At 39.0% G+C, this 17251-nt stretch overlaps 1 protein-coding gene across 5 annotated transcripts in view; it reads right to left on the bottom strand.

Moving 5' to 3' along the window:
* GPCPD1 (glycerophosphocholine phosphodiesterase 1) overlaps window positions 1-17251 on the bottom strand; it is a 41762-nt gene that overhangs the window by 22756 nt on the left and 1755 nt on the right. For 2 of the 5 annotated variants that reach the window (XM_085219114.1, XM_085219115.1), the window contains exons 2-4: window positions 11542-11627; window positions 7321-7405; window positions 6179-6263 (exon numbers count right to left, since the gene is read on the bottom strand). In XM_085219114.1, the coding sequence (XP_085075240.1) occupies window positions 6179-6263; window positions 7321-7405; window positions 11542-11590 (219 nt within the window). In that variant the 5' untranslated portion in view covers window positions 11591-11627. Of the gene's footprint in view, window positions 1-3495; window positions 6152-6178; window positions 6264-7320; window positions 7406-11541; window positions 11628-12409; window positions 14271-17251 lie in introns of those variants that run through there. The other 3 variants (XM_003203804.5, XM_085219117.1, XM_085219116.1) reach the window with 3 other exon arrangements.

Consider the following 17251-nt stretch of genomic DNA (forward strand, 5'->3'; position numbering starts at 1 on the left):
TGATTTTCTACCCACGAAGCTCTTTGGGATGGTTGTGAACTTAAATTACAGATTTAAAAGGACTAGGAGAGTGAGAGAGAAAGAGAGAGAGAATGAAATAAAGGAAAAATAGGTCAGCTTGGCTCTTATCCCTTGTAACTGCTGCTGCTACTGCCGCTATCTGATAAGCCAGGTCACACTACATGCAACAAAATTTGTCAAAAGTCCGACAGAGTGGTGATGTTAGACAGAACTACTACATCTTTACTGCTTATAACTACTATTCTGGACTACCATAGTTTCCTTTGGATAAAAAAAAAAAACAAAAAAACAACCAAACCAGCGCGTGAACTCATCGGGTGAGTTTTCTTCTATGACTACAATTCATAAACAGAATCCATATAAGCTGCCTCTCTGCAGTTTGAAACAGTGAATCTGCTCATCAGAAGTTGTTGGGTCAGTTCTCCCCCTTACTCAACTAGAATTTGGCTGCCTCGGGAGGAAGAACACACTGATGCTGTGCTATCGACCAGAAATGAAGCCCCCTGCAGGCCTATGATTGAAGCAGAATAAATTAGGCTACTTTACAAAAAAAACAAACAAAAAACAAAACAAAAAAAAAACACTAACTCTTTTGTTGACTAGTGTAAATTTAGTAAAACTCTAAATACTTTCTAGGTTAAAACCTCAATGTAGCCAATGGCTATTGACAGGAAGAACATCCTGAATTCCAGCTCAGTCACCCTAGGAAGTTGTTTGTTTTCCTCAACATTGCATGGTTGTTGCTATCAGTAAAAACTGCTGTCTGTCAAACAGCTGCAATTTGTTCTTTTGGTGCTCCTAGGAACTCTTATTTCCAGAAAGGCTAGCTACCACTGCCCACCTCATTCATACCAACTTCAAAGCCGACTTTCCTGGTACTGCAGGTTCTTGCTTAAACAGATTTCAGCTCAAGGACACATCCAGACAAGCTTCAAACTCCACAAAGCATTCGGATACCCAGATCTGCTATCTTACAGCCCACTTAATTCTTAAGCAGCTGATGGAATTTCTTGCCCTGGATCAAATGCTTTTAACCTAACCAAATTTTCTACCAAATTTGGAAGTGTGTATACTTAATAATCAAATCAGAATAAAATGCAAATGTTTAAAGTTTTGCTCTAAGGACATGATACATGTAAATATAAACAAGATGCCACTATTGTTCTCAGTTTATTCCAGTTATGGGGCAGTATTAATTCCCCTTTTCTCTGCCATTGCCAGAACATACGCTCCTATGGAGTTATAACAGGTCTCTTCCCCCATTTTTCACAGACTCATCTTTGTACATTCCAATCTCAATTTCCAAAGCTGAAGCCTTTGTTTGCCAACATTTCCTAACCCCTAACATTCCCTAACGCTGTGTGCTGCTCTCCAGCAGCAGCTCCCACGAACAGCTGCAGAGTTTGCAGTTTGCAGTGCTGCGGAACGCAAACCTGCCCTCACACGCATTAGGTTGTTTCCTACAGAAGGCAGGCAAAGGTTTCCACTTGTAGAAGCAACCCACATACTGCACTGAAATACAACGCCAGCTGAAAGGGTGAAATACACTACTGTAATTCCACATTTAACTTTTAGGTACTAAAATTATGAAAGAGAATTGGAGTAATATTATTTCCAGAACAAGCACAACGCACTGGATGCAGATCACTAAGTTTCAACCCCTGAAAGGGATACAATGGGATGGTTATACATTTAATCCCACAATACTTTCCATACTAAGAGAAGCCTAGCAAGCAGGTAGTGAATGGGCACAGTCACGACTGCAGCCTCTCACAGTCCCTGCAGAGACTCGATGCTTAACTGCAATTCACTGAAATGCCTCCAAGAAGTTTTAATCACACCCAACAGAAGTCACGGTTAAAGTGAAGTTAGAGTACTGATGCAATTCCAATTACATACAGTGACATCCGAACAACAGTACAGCAGAAGTTAATGATGTGTCATCAGTATTCATAGTATGGATATGGTATTTTAAAAGTCAGGTTGTCCAAGCAGTAGCTTAAATGACATGTCCTCAAGTGTCACTTCAAACATCCCTGTGGGCAGTACACTGACATTACACAGAGCAGCAATGTATGGCAAGGCCTATCTATTAACACATTTAAAAAATAAAATAGCAAATCCATTTGCCTCTTTGTTTTTAAAACAGTTACTTTTATTTAATGAAAATTTAGGAGGCCAGTTCTAAGATTCCTGATCCAAGACTACACAACAGAGTAGACATTAAGAAAAACAAGATGATGGAACAGAACAAAATAAAGCCACAAAGGAGATCAGAACATTTAACAACACGCACTTTTTGGCTAAACTTCTTAAAACTGTATTTCAAGGATGCTAATCTAATTCAAGAAAATGAAACTACAAACAAATTAGTCTTATTCTCAACTATGTAAGACATGACAATTAAGCACAAGACCAAACAGCAAAAGCTTTACAGCCATTGCCACTAACTTCACAAAGCAACTGCATCTTCACATCACCTGCCACAACATCTTAGGCCAACTAGATATCCTATAGCTCCCATACTTCCCATAATATTTAACACACAATCTTCCACCTCAGGTCAATCCTAGCAGCAGTGGCATCAACTGGTTAACCATGGGTTAATCACCTGGCAAGAGGTCTTCTGAGGCACTTGGCTATCAGAAATTACTGAGTCTGCACCTACCTTTCACCCTGTTACTGTACTGCAAGCACTACACAGATTTGACTTACTAAGTTTTAGAAAAGCTAGCAGCTCTCATTTGAAATATCTTCCATCAAGCAATACTGAATTACGGAACACGTTCATTAACACAATCTTAAAAGTTCCCCTACACAGGCAGATAGCTATTTCTCACTTTCCTTCAAGGAAATAACCCCAAATTTGCATGATTACTTACTGTTGGAAAAACATATAGAACACTGTAGAACAGAATACTGTTTGTGTTTACTTCACTAAGGTTTTCAAACATGAATCGTGCAAACAGTATCTATCAAAAATTATCCTAAAATGCATAACATACCCTAGATTTAAATTTGAAACAAGGTATGCAGGCGGTTCCCCTCCCCAGTCAGACAGAAAGTATATATAAAGTAAGATAGAAAGATTGTTACAGTAAGGTAACTGGTACTGGACTATGTTTTGAGACAAAAATGTGAGCAAAACAATTTAAATTACCGTCTTGTTTTATCCAATGCACTTATTTAATTAAGGAAATAAAACATTAAGAAAAATGATAACATTAAAATGCTTATAACATTAAAAGCTCTTGGTATTTAGGAATCAAGACTTGTACCAATTCTACAGTAAAATACCCTTTGGGTATATATTCATATTAGGACTCCTAAGGTAGTCTATATTCTGTATTGAGTATAAAATGATACTCTGTTTATATAACCATTATCATGTTAACATCAAAATGCTTCAATGCAAAGCAACAAAACTTTCCACAACATTGTGCTACCCCAAGCAAAATACCTGACAGAACATACCTAAACAATGACTATTTCTTAAAGAGAGATGAGAAAAATACTTTCCCCATTTTTTTCAACTCCAAAACACAAGTCATATGCATTTTCACATCTTGTCTGAGATCATTTCTGTGTAAACATGCATCACTTCACTTTGCCAACATGCACCCATGCCAGTGTGATTCTTCGTGTCAAGCATCTTCAAAGACACAGTTCTTAGAGAATCAAAGGGAACAGTAATTGGAACTGGATCTGCCTTTCAGCATCATTTACTCAGTTACCTAGTGTCAAATTCACATTCAGACTTCAACATGTAATTAAAACTAGACATATATTTAAGTTACCCAACTACAGACCATGACATACAATTGCACTCACAAAATGTTAACAGGGTCTGAAGGACCACATATAGCAAGCTTGAGAAATTAATCACATGCTGTGTATAATAAAACACATTAACTGAAATAAACATTCAGAATAATTTCATTTAGAAGCATCTTATCCTTATCAGGGTTGTTAATGATGAAGTAATCACAGACTGTCTTACGTGCACTGTATTGTACATTGTGTATTATGGAATTAAGGGACCCTGGTTTTTATAGTTCTGAAAACAAACAAACAAAAAAAACTATGTATATCTATTTATGTAGAAAGAAAACATTGAGGGGCAGAAATACCAGCTACAAAAGACTATTTCTTACAAAATGAAGTCCTGTGGTACTGCATACTCAATGGGTACAGGTTAGAGACTGCTAAGTGGATAACCATGTACCCAGGCAATTCAGGTACTTGGCTTTTGTAGGGTGTTTTGGCTTCCTTTTTATATACAGTAGCTCTTTATGCTGTTATTCCATAAAATTCATACTTACCTTGGCAGACTCTGCATCACACGGTACAAAAAGCGTGCACGATACAGAGCACCTACTTAAAGAAACACACTCACCAATACATATTGTAAACTTTTTCAAATGTTAAAGCAAACTTTGTTTATGAGCACATTTTCTGCCAAATTTGCTCTCACTAAGTGTACTTTTTTCATGTGGTATTGTTTATCTTTTAAACTTAAGGGCATTAACAAGAAACAGAAGAGTCCCATCATAGCTGGTAAATCATGAAAGAAATCTACTTTCAGCCTCAAAAATTAAACAACACAACAAACAACTATTACTGACCCTTCTTTTCCCACAAAATAACAACAAAAGCATGACTTTCAGATTATACTGTTGTATATAAATGAAAAGCAGAGCAGTCTCATGCCTCGTTTCAAATCAGTACCCTTCACTGAGTACTTCCATGACGCCTCTGTCAAATCCTTTTTCAGTGGAATTAAACTGAGTCTAGCTGACCTCATACACTCTTGACAGTAATTTAAAATATAAAAAACAAAACCCCAAACCAGATAATCCTACAACTCCTTTGCACATTCAGCTTAGCAGTCAAAAACCTGATTTCAAACAAAAACTGAAGTTCAAGGTAAACACCTACCAGACATTCACAGAGTAAGCAAGACAGCAAAGATAGATATATAGATAGATATATATATTTTTATTTATTTATTACAGTTATTATTCATTTTAAAGAAAACAGCTGAAGAGTAGTTGCTTATTTTTCCAAATTAGTCTGCCATTTTTTCTGGGCACCGTTCAGTCTCATCATTAGTCTGAAGATGAAAGAGCTCCATCCACCTACCTTATCTACAGACCAGGATACCACCCCATACGCTCAACTCACGCTCAGCTTGGACATCCATACCCACAGTAACACATCGGTGTCCCTTTGGTCAAGCCATGCAAATCGCAGAATTGAAGGAAGGGCTGGGTTGGAAGGGACCTTAAAGATCATCTGGTTCCAACTCTCCTGCCATGAGCTGGGACCTTCCACTAGAGAACACGCTGTTTAAAGCTCCACCCAGCCTAGCCTTGAACGGTGTACAAATACCTATGCAAACTTAGAGAAAACACTGGGATGCCCCATCTACCTTCTCCAAGAGATAGATGTGTTAATTACACAGCACAACAGCAAATTAATCCATCTCACAATTCACCAAAAAAAATCTGCAGTTAAATTTTAAAGCTGTAGTAAGATAAAACCTGCCCACACTTTTTCCTGCTATTGCTCGTTTTCATAGAATCATACAATCATAGAATGGCCGTGGTCATGATCATCTAGTTACAACCCTCTGCTTTGTGCAGGGTCACCAATCACCAGACCAGGCTGCCCAGACCCACATCCAGCCCTGCTTTGAATGCCTCCAGGGATGGGGCATCCACAACCTCCTTGGGCAACCTGTTCCAGTGAGTCACCACCCTCTATGTGAAAAACTTCCTCCTAAGATCTAACCTAAACCTCCCGTCTCAGTTTAAAACCATTGTTATAGCCCTACTACACCCAGTAAAACTTCCTCGTACTGCTTCAGCTATTACAACAGTCTCAGGCATTTCACTATCTTTGGTATTTTCAAAAAAGTATTAAGAGCAGGTAAAGACAAAAGATGTTTTCACTAAAACAAAGTTAACCAAAAGCAGTTTGATACTTCCTGAAGTGAGTTGCTTGCATTTCCATAAGTATTTTGATGTTTCATGTGTTGCAATTTAACAGTTCTTTCTATAATCTGAGATTTAACTCAGAAAATCCTTTTTTCTCCAAATGAAGAAATTTTTCACAGACAAAAGAGCCAAATTAAATCAGAAAAGGTTGTACATACCTTAGGTTCTAAGAAGTACCCTTTAAAATATCGATACTTAACAGGAACTCCTCTAGGAAGCTCTATGGTAGCTTTCCATAATTCACTGTGAAAATAATAAGTTCAAAAAACTGATTTTCTTCAGTTCTCTGATGTTTGATCCAACATTCTAAACACTGTTTTAGCTTAAAAGCTCTACTGTCATCTTAAAAAAAAAAAATAATTGTTTATTAATAAAGACAGAAAACGTTTGTTTGAAATATAACTTTCCTTACCAAGTACGCTTGTAGCTTCTCAGGTGTTTTTGTGTTGTTTTAAATTAGGACAATAATCTATCCTAGAAATAGCATAGAAGTAACACTCATGCAAATACACTGATATTTTTTGCAACTTTGATGAGAAAACTGACTTTGCACCATGGTATTCAAAACAGTTGTGAGGCTTACTGCTCTTTACAGGTTACTTCGTACTCTGATTCATTATTGCTTCTTTAGTTCAGTCATTCTCCATTCTAAATAAAACAGTGTCTACTGCTATAAGAAAGTTTTTCAGAAGGCATACTTAGAACAGAAACTGCACTTTCGGATCTCAGATCTGAAGAGCTCTACAGGAGCAAGAACTCTCATGCTCATTTAACAGATAGCAAAAACATGATGGTATCATTCAGGAATTCATCCAATATCACATATGAAGTCACTGACAGAATTACACTTATAACCCTATTTCCTGCATCACGTGGACAAATAACAGCAGGTAAGGGTTTTTAAGGAAATACTGAACTCCTCTGAAGTGCTAGACTGTCTTCATATAAGTTCATTTTCATATGAACACAAATCACACAAGTTTTAGCATTAAAACTATCATCTTCCCACCTTCCTACAGCACAATAAGTACTTGTACAGGTTAAGAAGAAAGTAAACCCACAATTTAGTGTTTGCATCATTACAAGACTGAGAGTTATCCTTGGCAACCTCTTATTAGAAGTGACTACAACTGTACTTCTGAAATGTATCACTCACAATGGTATAAGCGTCATTTGTAACTAGCAAAGCATACCAAAGTTAAACAGTCTCTTAAACAGATTCCTATGTAGCCTGATAGTAGACAAACTCAGAACCAGAATCAGTTTGTTGCTTTCGATTTCTAAAGAAAAAACAGCCTACCAGTCATCAGTCTGGAGGACCACTGCAGCTTGTGGATTCCAACTTCCTAAAGCACTGCAGCTCCCACATATTGCAAAAACCTCCCCTGAAAGTGAACAGACCAAATTAAAAGCATGGTTATCGTAACTCCAGCCTATATGGAACTACTACATATAGTCTACATGGTTAAACATTTGAATAATTTTAATGTGTACAGCAGGCCCCCCCATCCAAACTTCTGTTTGGTTCCAAAGAGTCTTATCCCCTCCCACTCAGAATTACAACAGCGTTTTCACTTCCATCACAAAGATACCGCTGAGAGGCACTACAAACAACCCAAACTCCTAAGAAGGCTGGCATCCAAATTTTCCTACATTAACACTGTTCAAATAAGTCTTTGGAAATGCAAAGGGCAAGTTTTCACGTGTGTGAATATGTATATAATCACAGATGTGTAAGAGCACACATGTACTAACACATCAAAAAACAAGTAATTTCCTAAAATTCATATGAATTAATTCAGAAGCAGATAAAACAGGAGGTTAATAGCATCATTTCCAAGGCAAAAATACAGCTTAATTTCTGTGTGAAATAAAGTTACTGTTTTAAAGTTTTTATTGGATATAAAAATATGAGGTTTCCATGCAAGAAGCATTAAATCACCACACTTTAATTTATATTACATGCATATTGAAAGAACAAAAAAAGACTACAATAGTGAAGAATGCTCAATTCTAGGGAATCCAAGAGATAAAAGTTAATATTGCAATTTATCCTGTTTTTGTTTTTTTTTTTTTTTTTATTTTTTTTTTAATAGAAACCCAACAAGCAGGACTGTGAGAACAAGGATAAATACAACTGGAAAGGACAAATTAGTATTTTGCTTTTTACTGAGTTTCAACAGCATTATTACACGCAAGAACAATCTGTTACAGGAGGAGGAAATGTGAAGTTGTTACACTTATTCACCATCTGCTGAGCCTTTTAGTCTTCCTCTGAAATGAAATGAAAGAGCCACCAAAGAACTGGAACCACTTATATATTAAAATGTAATTTATAAAAAAAAGTACTTCAGTATCTAAATGACATCTAAATGTGAAAAGCTGATGAAGACTATCTGCTGAAGTTACGGTGTAGCCTAGGATTTGAGAAAAAAGGGGAGAGTATCAAGAGCTTGCGTGCTTCACCAATAGGAAAAGCAAGGAACAGATGTATAAGTGAGCAGCCTCAGAAAAACAAGTAGCAATCTTAAGTGAGATGAAAGTGTCTCTGATTGCAATTTCATGTTCTCACTCTAGGAAAGCAGCAATTCTGACACTGGAGCTGCAATAATCTGAGGACACAAAGTGCCAGTACGCAACAAAGACATGTTATCTTCCATTAAGCCAAATATCATAGCTGGAACTTCAGGTCTGAAATAAGAGCTCTGAGGATTTACTCAGACATCTAACATGAAGTTATTTTTTCCAGCTGTACAGGTTAATCTAATTTAAAAAGAGGTTCATTTATGAACAAGGCCACTGTAGACACAAGTGACAAACAGAAAGGATTTCATCTTAAAAACTGCTAAATGAAATAATTTGAGATCATCATTGACTGCAATTCTTTGTTTTCTAAATAAACATTTTCTGTTCCAATTCACTTAAAAAAAATCAGCCTGTTGCATGCTTGCTCCAAGTATACAAGTATAGACAAGATTTGATTGTGTATTTATAGCGTAAGTTATTGCACACATGAAGTTTTTCACCTTTTTCATTCATCTATGGCACAACACAGTGTCTTTTTTTTTTTTAACTACAAGAAGGAGATGAAGGAAGAAGGGAAGGCCATTTGAATACGTACAGTTAACAGTTTCTGACTGGAGATGTTAAACAGTTAATTTTTTTCTTTTAAAATTCCTTTAAAACAGCGGCATTCAGTACACCTCAGTGCCAGCCAATCTCTCAAGCACAAACTAAGTTACATTCCTCTTTGTAACATCCAGCTACAGTAGCTTTTCGGCCTTCTCTAACAACAAAAATCCCCAGCAACCTGAACATAAGGGGAACGCTGACAGCAAGGTTCAACACACAAAAGGCAACACTGAAACAAGATACAGGCACACCTTTACTCAATTACACTGAATGGCTGCACCAAGATTAGTAAAATTCTGATCAAATTATTCAAAGAGAATACAAGAGAAATACAGAAAGTGGAATTGTCTTTTCAAAGGCAATTCTAAACCCTGTGAGTTTGGGTTTGTTGTTTCTTTACTTCACGTTAGCTTATCTTTGACCACCTGACTACGTCCTGCTAAGGGACAGCACACCTACACGAGTCGCACCAGTGACAGTCTTCGTCCCACTCCGATGAAGTAAAACTGAAGCACTTGATGCCACGAGCTTATGCCAGTGTGTATGCTTCATCAGCAGGGTTGGCTCCAGAAGTGGTCTGACTAGAGTGAGATAAGGCACTATTCCTAGGCTGAGGATGCCCTTTTACCCTTTAGCTGGAACCAGTGATATCAGCAGGAAAATTGAGTGATGCGGACACAGCATTTCAGCACTCCAGCAACACATAAAATAAACTGATGCTGGATTTCAACGTCAATATCAACTAGTTAATCACTACAGGGATAGGGGTAAAAAGGGAGGTGTATAAGGGAGCCACTGAATGGACACATCTGCTCTGAAGAGCCAAGATGACATTATCACAATTTAATCTTACATCCACTTCAAAAGTGTTCTCACTGACACACGGTCTACAGCATGTTCCAGCTCTTAACCCCTACAGGACACCTGCATCACTGCTGTACTACCCTTCAGATGGTTACGACCAAACACCTTTGACTGAAACATTTAATGAAGTCACTTATCCTCTTAAGAACTTGCTGCTTCTACTCACTTTAATAAAAGAAAAAGGAAATGTTCTGCTATGCTGAACCTGGTGCTTGATGAATGGTTTGGGGAATTGAAAACAAAGATTTTCAATTTTGCTATGATTTTTTATGTCTAGATAGCAATAGTTCCATACAGCTGATTTTTACATCGTGACAATGTAACAAACAATGGGTAGATAAGTGATACAAGATCTCACGTGGGATTGATAAATGCAAGGTAATAATACAGGAGGAAGAATTGAACTATTTGCACATCTCAGCAGAACATGAAATCATATTACACAAAAAAATACGTCTTCCTCATTATAACAAAGCAAAGTGTGACAAAAAGTTCTACATATTTAACAAATACTTGTAACAAAACATGAAACAATTTAATTCCCCTATCCAAGTCAAGCATAGGCTCTGGGATAGTCTAGCTCTGATTCCCCATTTCTAAGAACACAGCTGAAACAGGAGGGACCCCACAGAAAATCTAAAGCTGCTACAGAAATACTTCTATATTGTAAGGAACTGCAAACACTTTAAGCTCTGCTGCAGTTCTTACTGAGAACCAATCTGAGCTTAAGAGACATTTGCAAGGTCAATAATAAATAACCAAACGTTGTTCTTTTCCAAAAGCCAGGAAATTCTGCTGAAAACAGAAAGCAAAGTTATTATCAGTAGTTACTCTGTGAATTAAACAGGGACTTGAACCTTCCTGAGATCTTTCTGTTACCAAATGCAACTGAGACATGGATCTTATCAATTTATTTCTAAGGTGCTTTTCTACAAACAAAACTATCTGTTGTAACATTAGGCAGAAATACAACATCAGCCTAAACCTCTTGCTTCAGGATGTGAGGCGTCCTACAGGACAAATTTAAAATTAGGAACAAGTGACTGTTATCACTTGCAGGATTGTCAGCTGTTTCTTTTGAAGTATGTAAGGTGGAATATTAAATTCAGCTGCAGTGTCTTTCTGCCCTTAGCACCCAGCAGAAGTCACACCTCATTACACAGAACTTTCAACAGGGACAATGAGCAATAAAAAAAATAGAATAAACACGTCAACGTATGTTTAATTATCACAGCCCAGAATGTAAATATTCCTCATTGAGTAAGAAGCTACTAGACACAGAATGCTAATTCTAAAGTACCATAACTTTTTGAGTGAGCAACAAAATTGTTGCATGAAATTGTTTGTATTTCTGTGCAAAATTAATTTCTTAAGGTATTTTAAAATGAATTACTTTAATACTAGAACTGACACGTTCCTTTAGTCCTGAAGAAAACAAAAAGAGCCTTCGAATGGTCTTCTAATCAGTTTTCTTCCAGTTCTACAATAGCAAAAAGAAAGCTTGTGGTAGGCATGATTGTGTTACCTGGTACTGATGGTCCTCTCACTTCAAAAGTCACTTGAGATGAGGTCATACTTGCAGAATTTTTGTCTTAGGAAAGTTGAAATCTCCTATAGTGAGAGAGAGAAAAATATGACATTTCAGGAACAGCATACTACATCTTTTGCTTGTTCTATGAGAGAGGAAACACACGCAAAAAGACCATTGAAACCAACAGCATATGCAAGTATCAATATCATGCAACATATGAGAGTCTTGGGATTCAGTTTTTATATGTATACATAACTAACTTTGCTCCTAAACAGGCCACACATTCTGCACTTAAGCTTCATAAGTAACACGGCTGCAAACAAACAATGCAAAGTACTGATGCTAGAAATAAGTACACTTCAGAAACTGCATAAGGAGCAGACGCCTTCTATGAATTTGGTCATGCCTGCATCACTAGGTCCTGTGTCTCCAACCTTCTGGCTTGTCAGGGCTGCACTAAGTGACTGTCTTGGGCCACATTTAAAATACATTTTATAATTCATGTATATTAGTAACAAAACTTTTTGGTTCTTAATATTTTTTTAAATATAAAAAGAGGGTAACAACAACAAAAAACTAGTGGGAGATTTGGTCTTATTTTTGTGACCTAATGCAACAGCCCAGTTCAGTGGAAAGGGTTGCAATTCTGAGTGAGTTCTTGTCGGATTTCTGACGAAATTTTGCTTTTCCTATACTTCATCCTTGAAAACTGCTCTCAAATGAACATACCAAACAATGATTTTTTCAGCAATCTTGAAATCTATTCACACATTCCTTCATCAAAACAGAAAGCACAGCTGCGTATTTGTTGCTGTTCAGGCCTGTGCTCAGCTAAAGCATCACACTGCACACAGTCACTTACCAAAACTCACTCAGCACTGCTCTGCACCCTCCTGCACGCCGGTTTCAGCCCAGCCAGCACCAACAGCACACAGCTGCGTGGCTGCTGTGAGCGATGGGCACACAGCCATGCCGGGCCACTTGGTGGGGCAGAGCCACTGCCATGATTGTGCAGGGCAACAGGAGCTGTGCTGGGCAGCGGGTTGGACGTGCCTGCATTAGGTGGTCTGTATATTAACAGCAACACGCTCTAGAACTTATTTTTGGCAACTATTTATAGACAGGAGAAGGTTAAAATGCAGCATTTCAGTGCCAAAAATAAAACTGCGGTTTCAAAACTGGTGCTGCGTGACAGAAAAGCTTCACTTTGAAGTACATACCAGCCATGAGTGTGTTTGTTATAAAGACCCTGACAGGCTCACGGCCTTGCTTGGGTTCACACACTGTCCTTGCTTGGACACCCTTTAATTGCAAAGAGCCAAAGGGGAAATGAAGCAGGCAAAAGTGATTTGGCAAAGGCTACAAAATAGGCAGCTGTCAGCTAAGGCCTGAACCCGCTTCCCTAAAGCAAGAACAGGCTTTCAGTATGTATAAAACCTATTTCCACAGCTCACGCAACATGACTCAAAATTCAGCCTGACAAAAACAAAGCCCAAAACCAGCACGTCTGTTCTGCTCCAAATTAACCATCCACCCACTCTTACGGAAAATCTGAATCTCTGTTATCAAATCTATAAAGCATTTTACTTGGAGCTGTAAAAATTCTGTGTATCTACTTAAAATATATTTGTGAGCTTTAAAAAATGACTAACAAAACAGTATTACTTCTCTATACGACAGTAACTAACTGTAAGGAATTTTAATAAACTCACTTCATAAAGAATTCACAGTTCTGCTAAAAAGGCCTTTTATCTCCAAGGCCTTCCCAACCTGCCCAGGGCACACACAGCAGGACAAGAAAACTCCAGCTCACACCCCCAGAGTAAAGCATGAGTTCATGCCTACAGCACTACCTCTCAGTTTAAATAAATGTCTACTCCAGCAGAGCACTGAATGCCAGCACAGTGAAGAAGAAATAACATATGTTCACTCAACAACTGTATTTCTGTAGAAATTCGCTTTTTGATCATAAATCAAAACTGTTGTATATCATCTTGCACCCGCAGATCATTCTGTACTTTAACATAATACGAAAAAAACACTTTAATTTCATAAAGCACAAAGGTTGCACTGTCCAGTTATGACTGCTCCTGAGGAGACAGAGTTCTATTCCTAGAGGGAAATGGCAAGAAACCCTAGATTAAATACTCAGATTCTGTGACCAGCAGGTGAGATGATGCCCATGTTCTAAACCCTACATGCTTTCAAGCCTTCAATACCACCTTGCTAAAGGTGGGGAGGAACAGCAAAATCCTCTACTCATGTACAGAGGGACTGCTGGGGAGAAGATAAAGCCCCAAAAGGTCACGTAGTAAGTTGGAACAAGTAAGAAAAAAAAAGTTATACATTTCTTAATTAGCAAATATTAACCAATTCAGCCATATAGACTTACGATCGTGCACAACCACCATTTATAAACAACCTTGGGGTTCAATACCACTAAAGCTGAATTCACATCTGCTGTAACCACACGACTCAACGCCAGCTTGGGGCACAAACAACTGCCTCCCGTCCTGTGAGCCATCCCCTCCCTGCAGCTGGATTTAAGGGTACTGCAGCTAACCCCTTGTGCAGGGGAGCGATGAACACTTGAATGAATCTCAGCCATTTACTCATGGGATACACAAGCCCAACTCAGTAGACATTCACTCAATCCTACAGCACGTCACATCAAAAACGTGCTTCTTCACCTCGAGATTCTTGCTTTCGCAACAGAAACAAGTCCTTTTTTTACCCACCATGTCACAGCTCTATTCCCTCCCATCACCCCTCCCTTTGCAAAGTAGTACCTTACTTTCCACAGCTTCTGGAGGCTCCCCAAGGAGATGGTGACTGCACAGCAGCGGTACTCTGAGTCCTAAGCCCAACTGACCTGCCTGCCTAAGTCTGACTCAAAAAACCCTGCCCATCAGTCAACCTCACAATAAAACAGGCTATCTGCAAGTCTTCCAGGGCAGCGACAAGATCAATAGCCTGGTGGTTATGTGCAACCTTGGTTCCCTTGCTAGGAGATAAAGTTTTCCTCTTGAAACCAGGAATCTTGCAGTTTCAGAGAACTGCTTACCTTCCCTCTTGCACCCACAAGAAAGGCAACAAAGGCCTCAAGCACAGTAATGTGCATGCTGAATGGAAAAGAAAAATTGTACTCTTTGTTCTAACATAGCCTGTAAACATCTCCATGTTCCTCATGGACACCTGAAGGAGTGGCAGGAGGTAATGGACATCCTGAAATACAGTCTGCAAGCTCTCCTCTTCTCATTCTAGAAGAATCACTTTGGGAAGTGACAAAAAACAGCCTCTAAAGGCACTTGGAAGAAGAGAAACATAACATTCTGCACTTCCCTTCTAGCATAATACAATCAACTGTTAACATCACAAAATACAGCTTTTCTCTACAAATGAGGTAGAACAGGTTAGGGATGTCATCATGGATAGAGAAGACCAAGATGATTTTCAGTCGTAGTCAAAACATACCAGAACATGGAGTTCAATAATTCCAAGTCTGAAGTTTATTTGAGCCTTCTGGCTTATGGTTTGGAGGTACATCAAGCCCCTCATGACTCTTCAGCAGTAGCAGACACATCTTGCCACCACACCCCCCACCATTTACTTCCTTAAGCTTTCCAGTGAATTCAGAGATGCACACCTTAGTCAAGTACTTCAAAAGATACTGGCTGTTTGCCAGCCCATATCTTGCAGTCAGTATTTCAGGCTTATATAAACATACACCAAATAATCTGGGACAATCCTGAAACATAATATCCTAGCTTACAAATACTGAACAAATTTTAGACTCATCAAAATTCACAGCATTCACAAAGCCAAATGACATGTTCTCTCAAGTAAGATTTGTAATAACATCTCCAATGGGATTGAGAGGCTCTGACTTCAACACCTGCAGGACAACAAGATAGGCTTGAAAGATGACGTGATCTTCCTCCTCCTCCACCCCCTTCCACTCCCATAGAGGCCTCCAGGCTCCTCAGTCTGTAAGTTACGTTTTTTTCCTACCCACATATTAGACAGGAACCATTTTAAGCAACTGCATTAACAAAGAATGAATAAAACATTGACTTTATCAACCATGAGATGTCTGTAAGGGCTGCAGAATGGTTGGGTACAGTGAGCGGTAGCAGGAAAAATACATATTGAAATCTCAAGTTGGGGCAATCCCAGACACTAGTATATAGACACAGAGAGAACTCAGTGCAAGCAGCCCTGCAGGGAAGGACTTGGGGACAAAAGCCCGATTACTGTGCATGCTTAGAGACTACAAGGCCAACAGTATCCTGGGCTGTATAACAGAGGGGTGGCAGCAGGGAGAGGGAAAGGATTGTCCCCCTCTGCTCTGCCTTCACGAGGCCCATCTGGAGAACTGTGCCCACGCCTGGGGCCCTCAGCACTCCGGAGTGAGTCCAGACGAGGTCGCAAAGGTGACCAGAGGGCTGGAGCACCTGTCTTACAAATACAGGCTGAGGGAGATGGGCTTGTTCAGCCTGGAGAACAGAAGGGTCTGGAGAGACCTCACTGCAGCATTACAGTACTCAAGGGAGACTGATTTTATACAGGGGCTAACAATGAGAGGACAATGAGGAATGGCTTTAAACTGAAAGAGGGGAAATTTGGGGTATATGTTAGGAAGAAACTCCTTACACAGAGGGCAGTCAGGCCCTGGCACAGCTGCCCAGAGCTGTGGTGCCCCATCCCTGGAGGCGCTCCAGGCCAGGTCAAATGGGGTCCTGAGCAGCTGAGCTGAGGTGGGGAGCCCTGCCTGCAGCTGAGGGTTGGAATTGCATTGTGGGCTTTAAGGTCCCTCCCAGCCCAAACCATTTCATGATTCTAATAGGGAAAGAGAGAAGAAACAGACTAACTCTCTGGAGAAACCGACATTAGCTTTCTAAAGGGAGGGGTGAGGTACAAACCAAGGTCTTCTGTTGAAAATAAGAACTTAGAAAAAAACCTTTAAGATAAAAGAAGTTAAATGCTGTTCTGCCAGTGCAAGGGGAGAATCCAGCTTTGTAAACTACGCTCCCTTTCACGCATCTGATGAACTAAACCAACTTAAGTTCCTAAATGCTAGATGACCTAGATCAAATGATACATTGACCGTTTACCATGACTTTATCCACTGAGGATAATTTGTATTCAACAAGCTAACAAGGAGAAAGCCAAAACAAAGCAACCTTATCTTGAAATACAGTGTGAAACCTCTTTGCACCTCTCCTTGCAGACCCTATCCAGTAAATGACGCTACTGGTAGAAGGGTCTGCCATAAAACCGTCGTCCTGAAACTCCTGAATAACATTACGTTTAAAGATGAGTGGACAACATAGAACGTACTTTTTCCCCCCACCACAAGAATAAAATACATCCAAAGCTAGTTTTTAATGGTTAATTTAAAAAATATATATAATCCAGGCATCTAAATTTTATATCTGTACTTAATAGGATTTTTCAAAGGTGCTTACACAGAAAACATTTAAGTTAGAAAGCCTGGTACCACAATAATCCCATAATGTACTTTAATACCTCAAGTAATCTGGTCCTTAAAGTAAAAATATTTTAACCATATATCACTGAATTTGCTTAGTTATCTGTAAAACAGCAGTCAACCTGTGTACCTCAAAGAGGCTCCTTCACACGAATAGCACACATTCCCTCATCAAGCCAACCAACACAGGATAATGCAAAAAGCAAGCATATA

Source organism: Meleagris gallopavo, chromosome 2, assembly GCF_905368555.1.
Source record: "Meleagris gallopavo chromosome 2, MGAL_WU_HG_1.1, whole genome shotgun sequence".
NCBI classification, from domain to species: domain Eukaryota; kingdom Metazoa; phylum Chordata; class Aves; order Galliformes; family Phasianidae; genus Meleagris; species Meleagris gallopavo.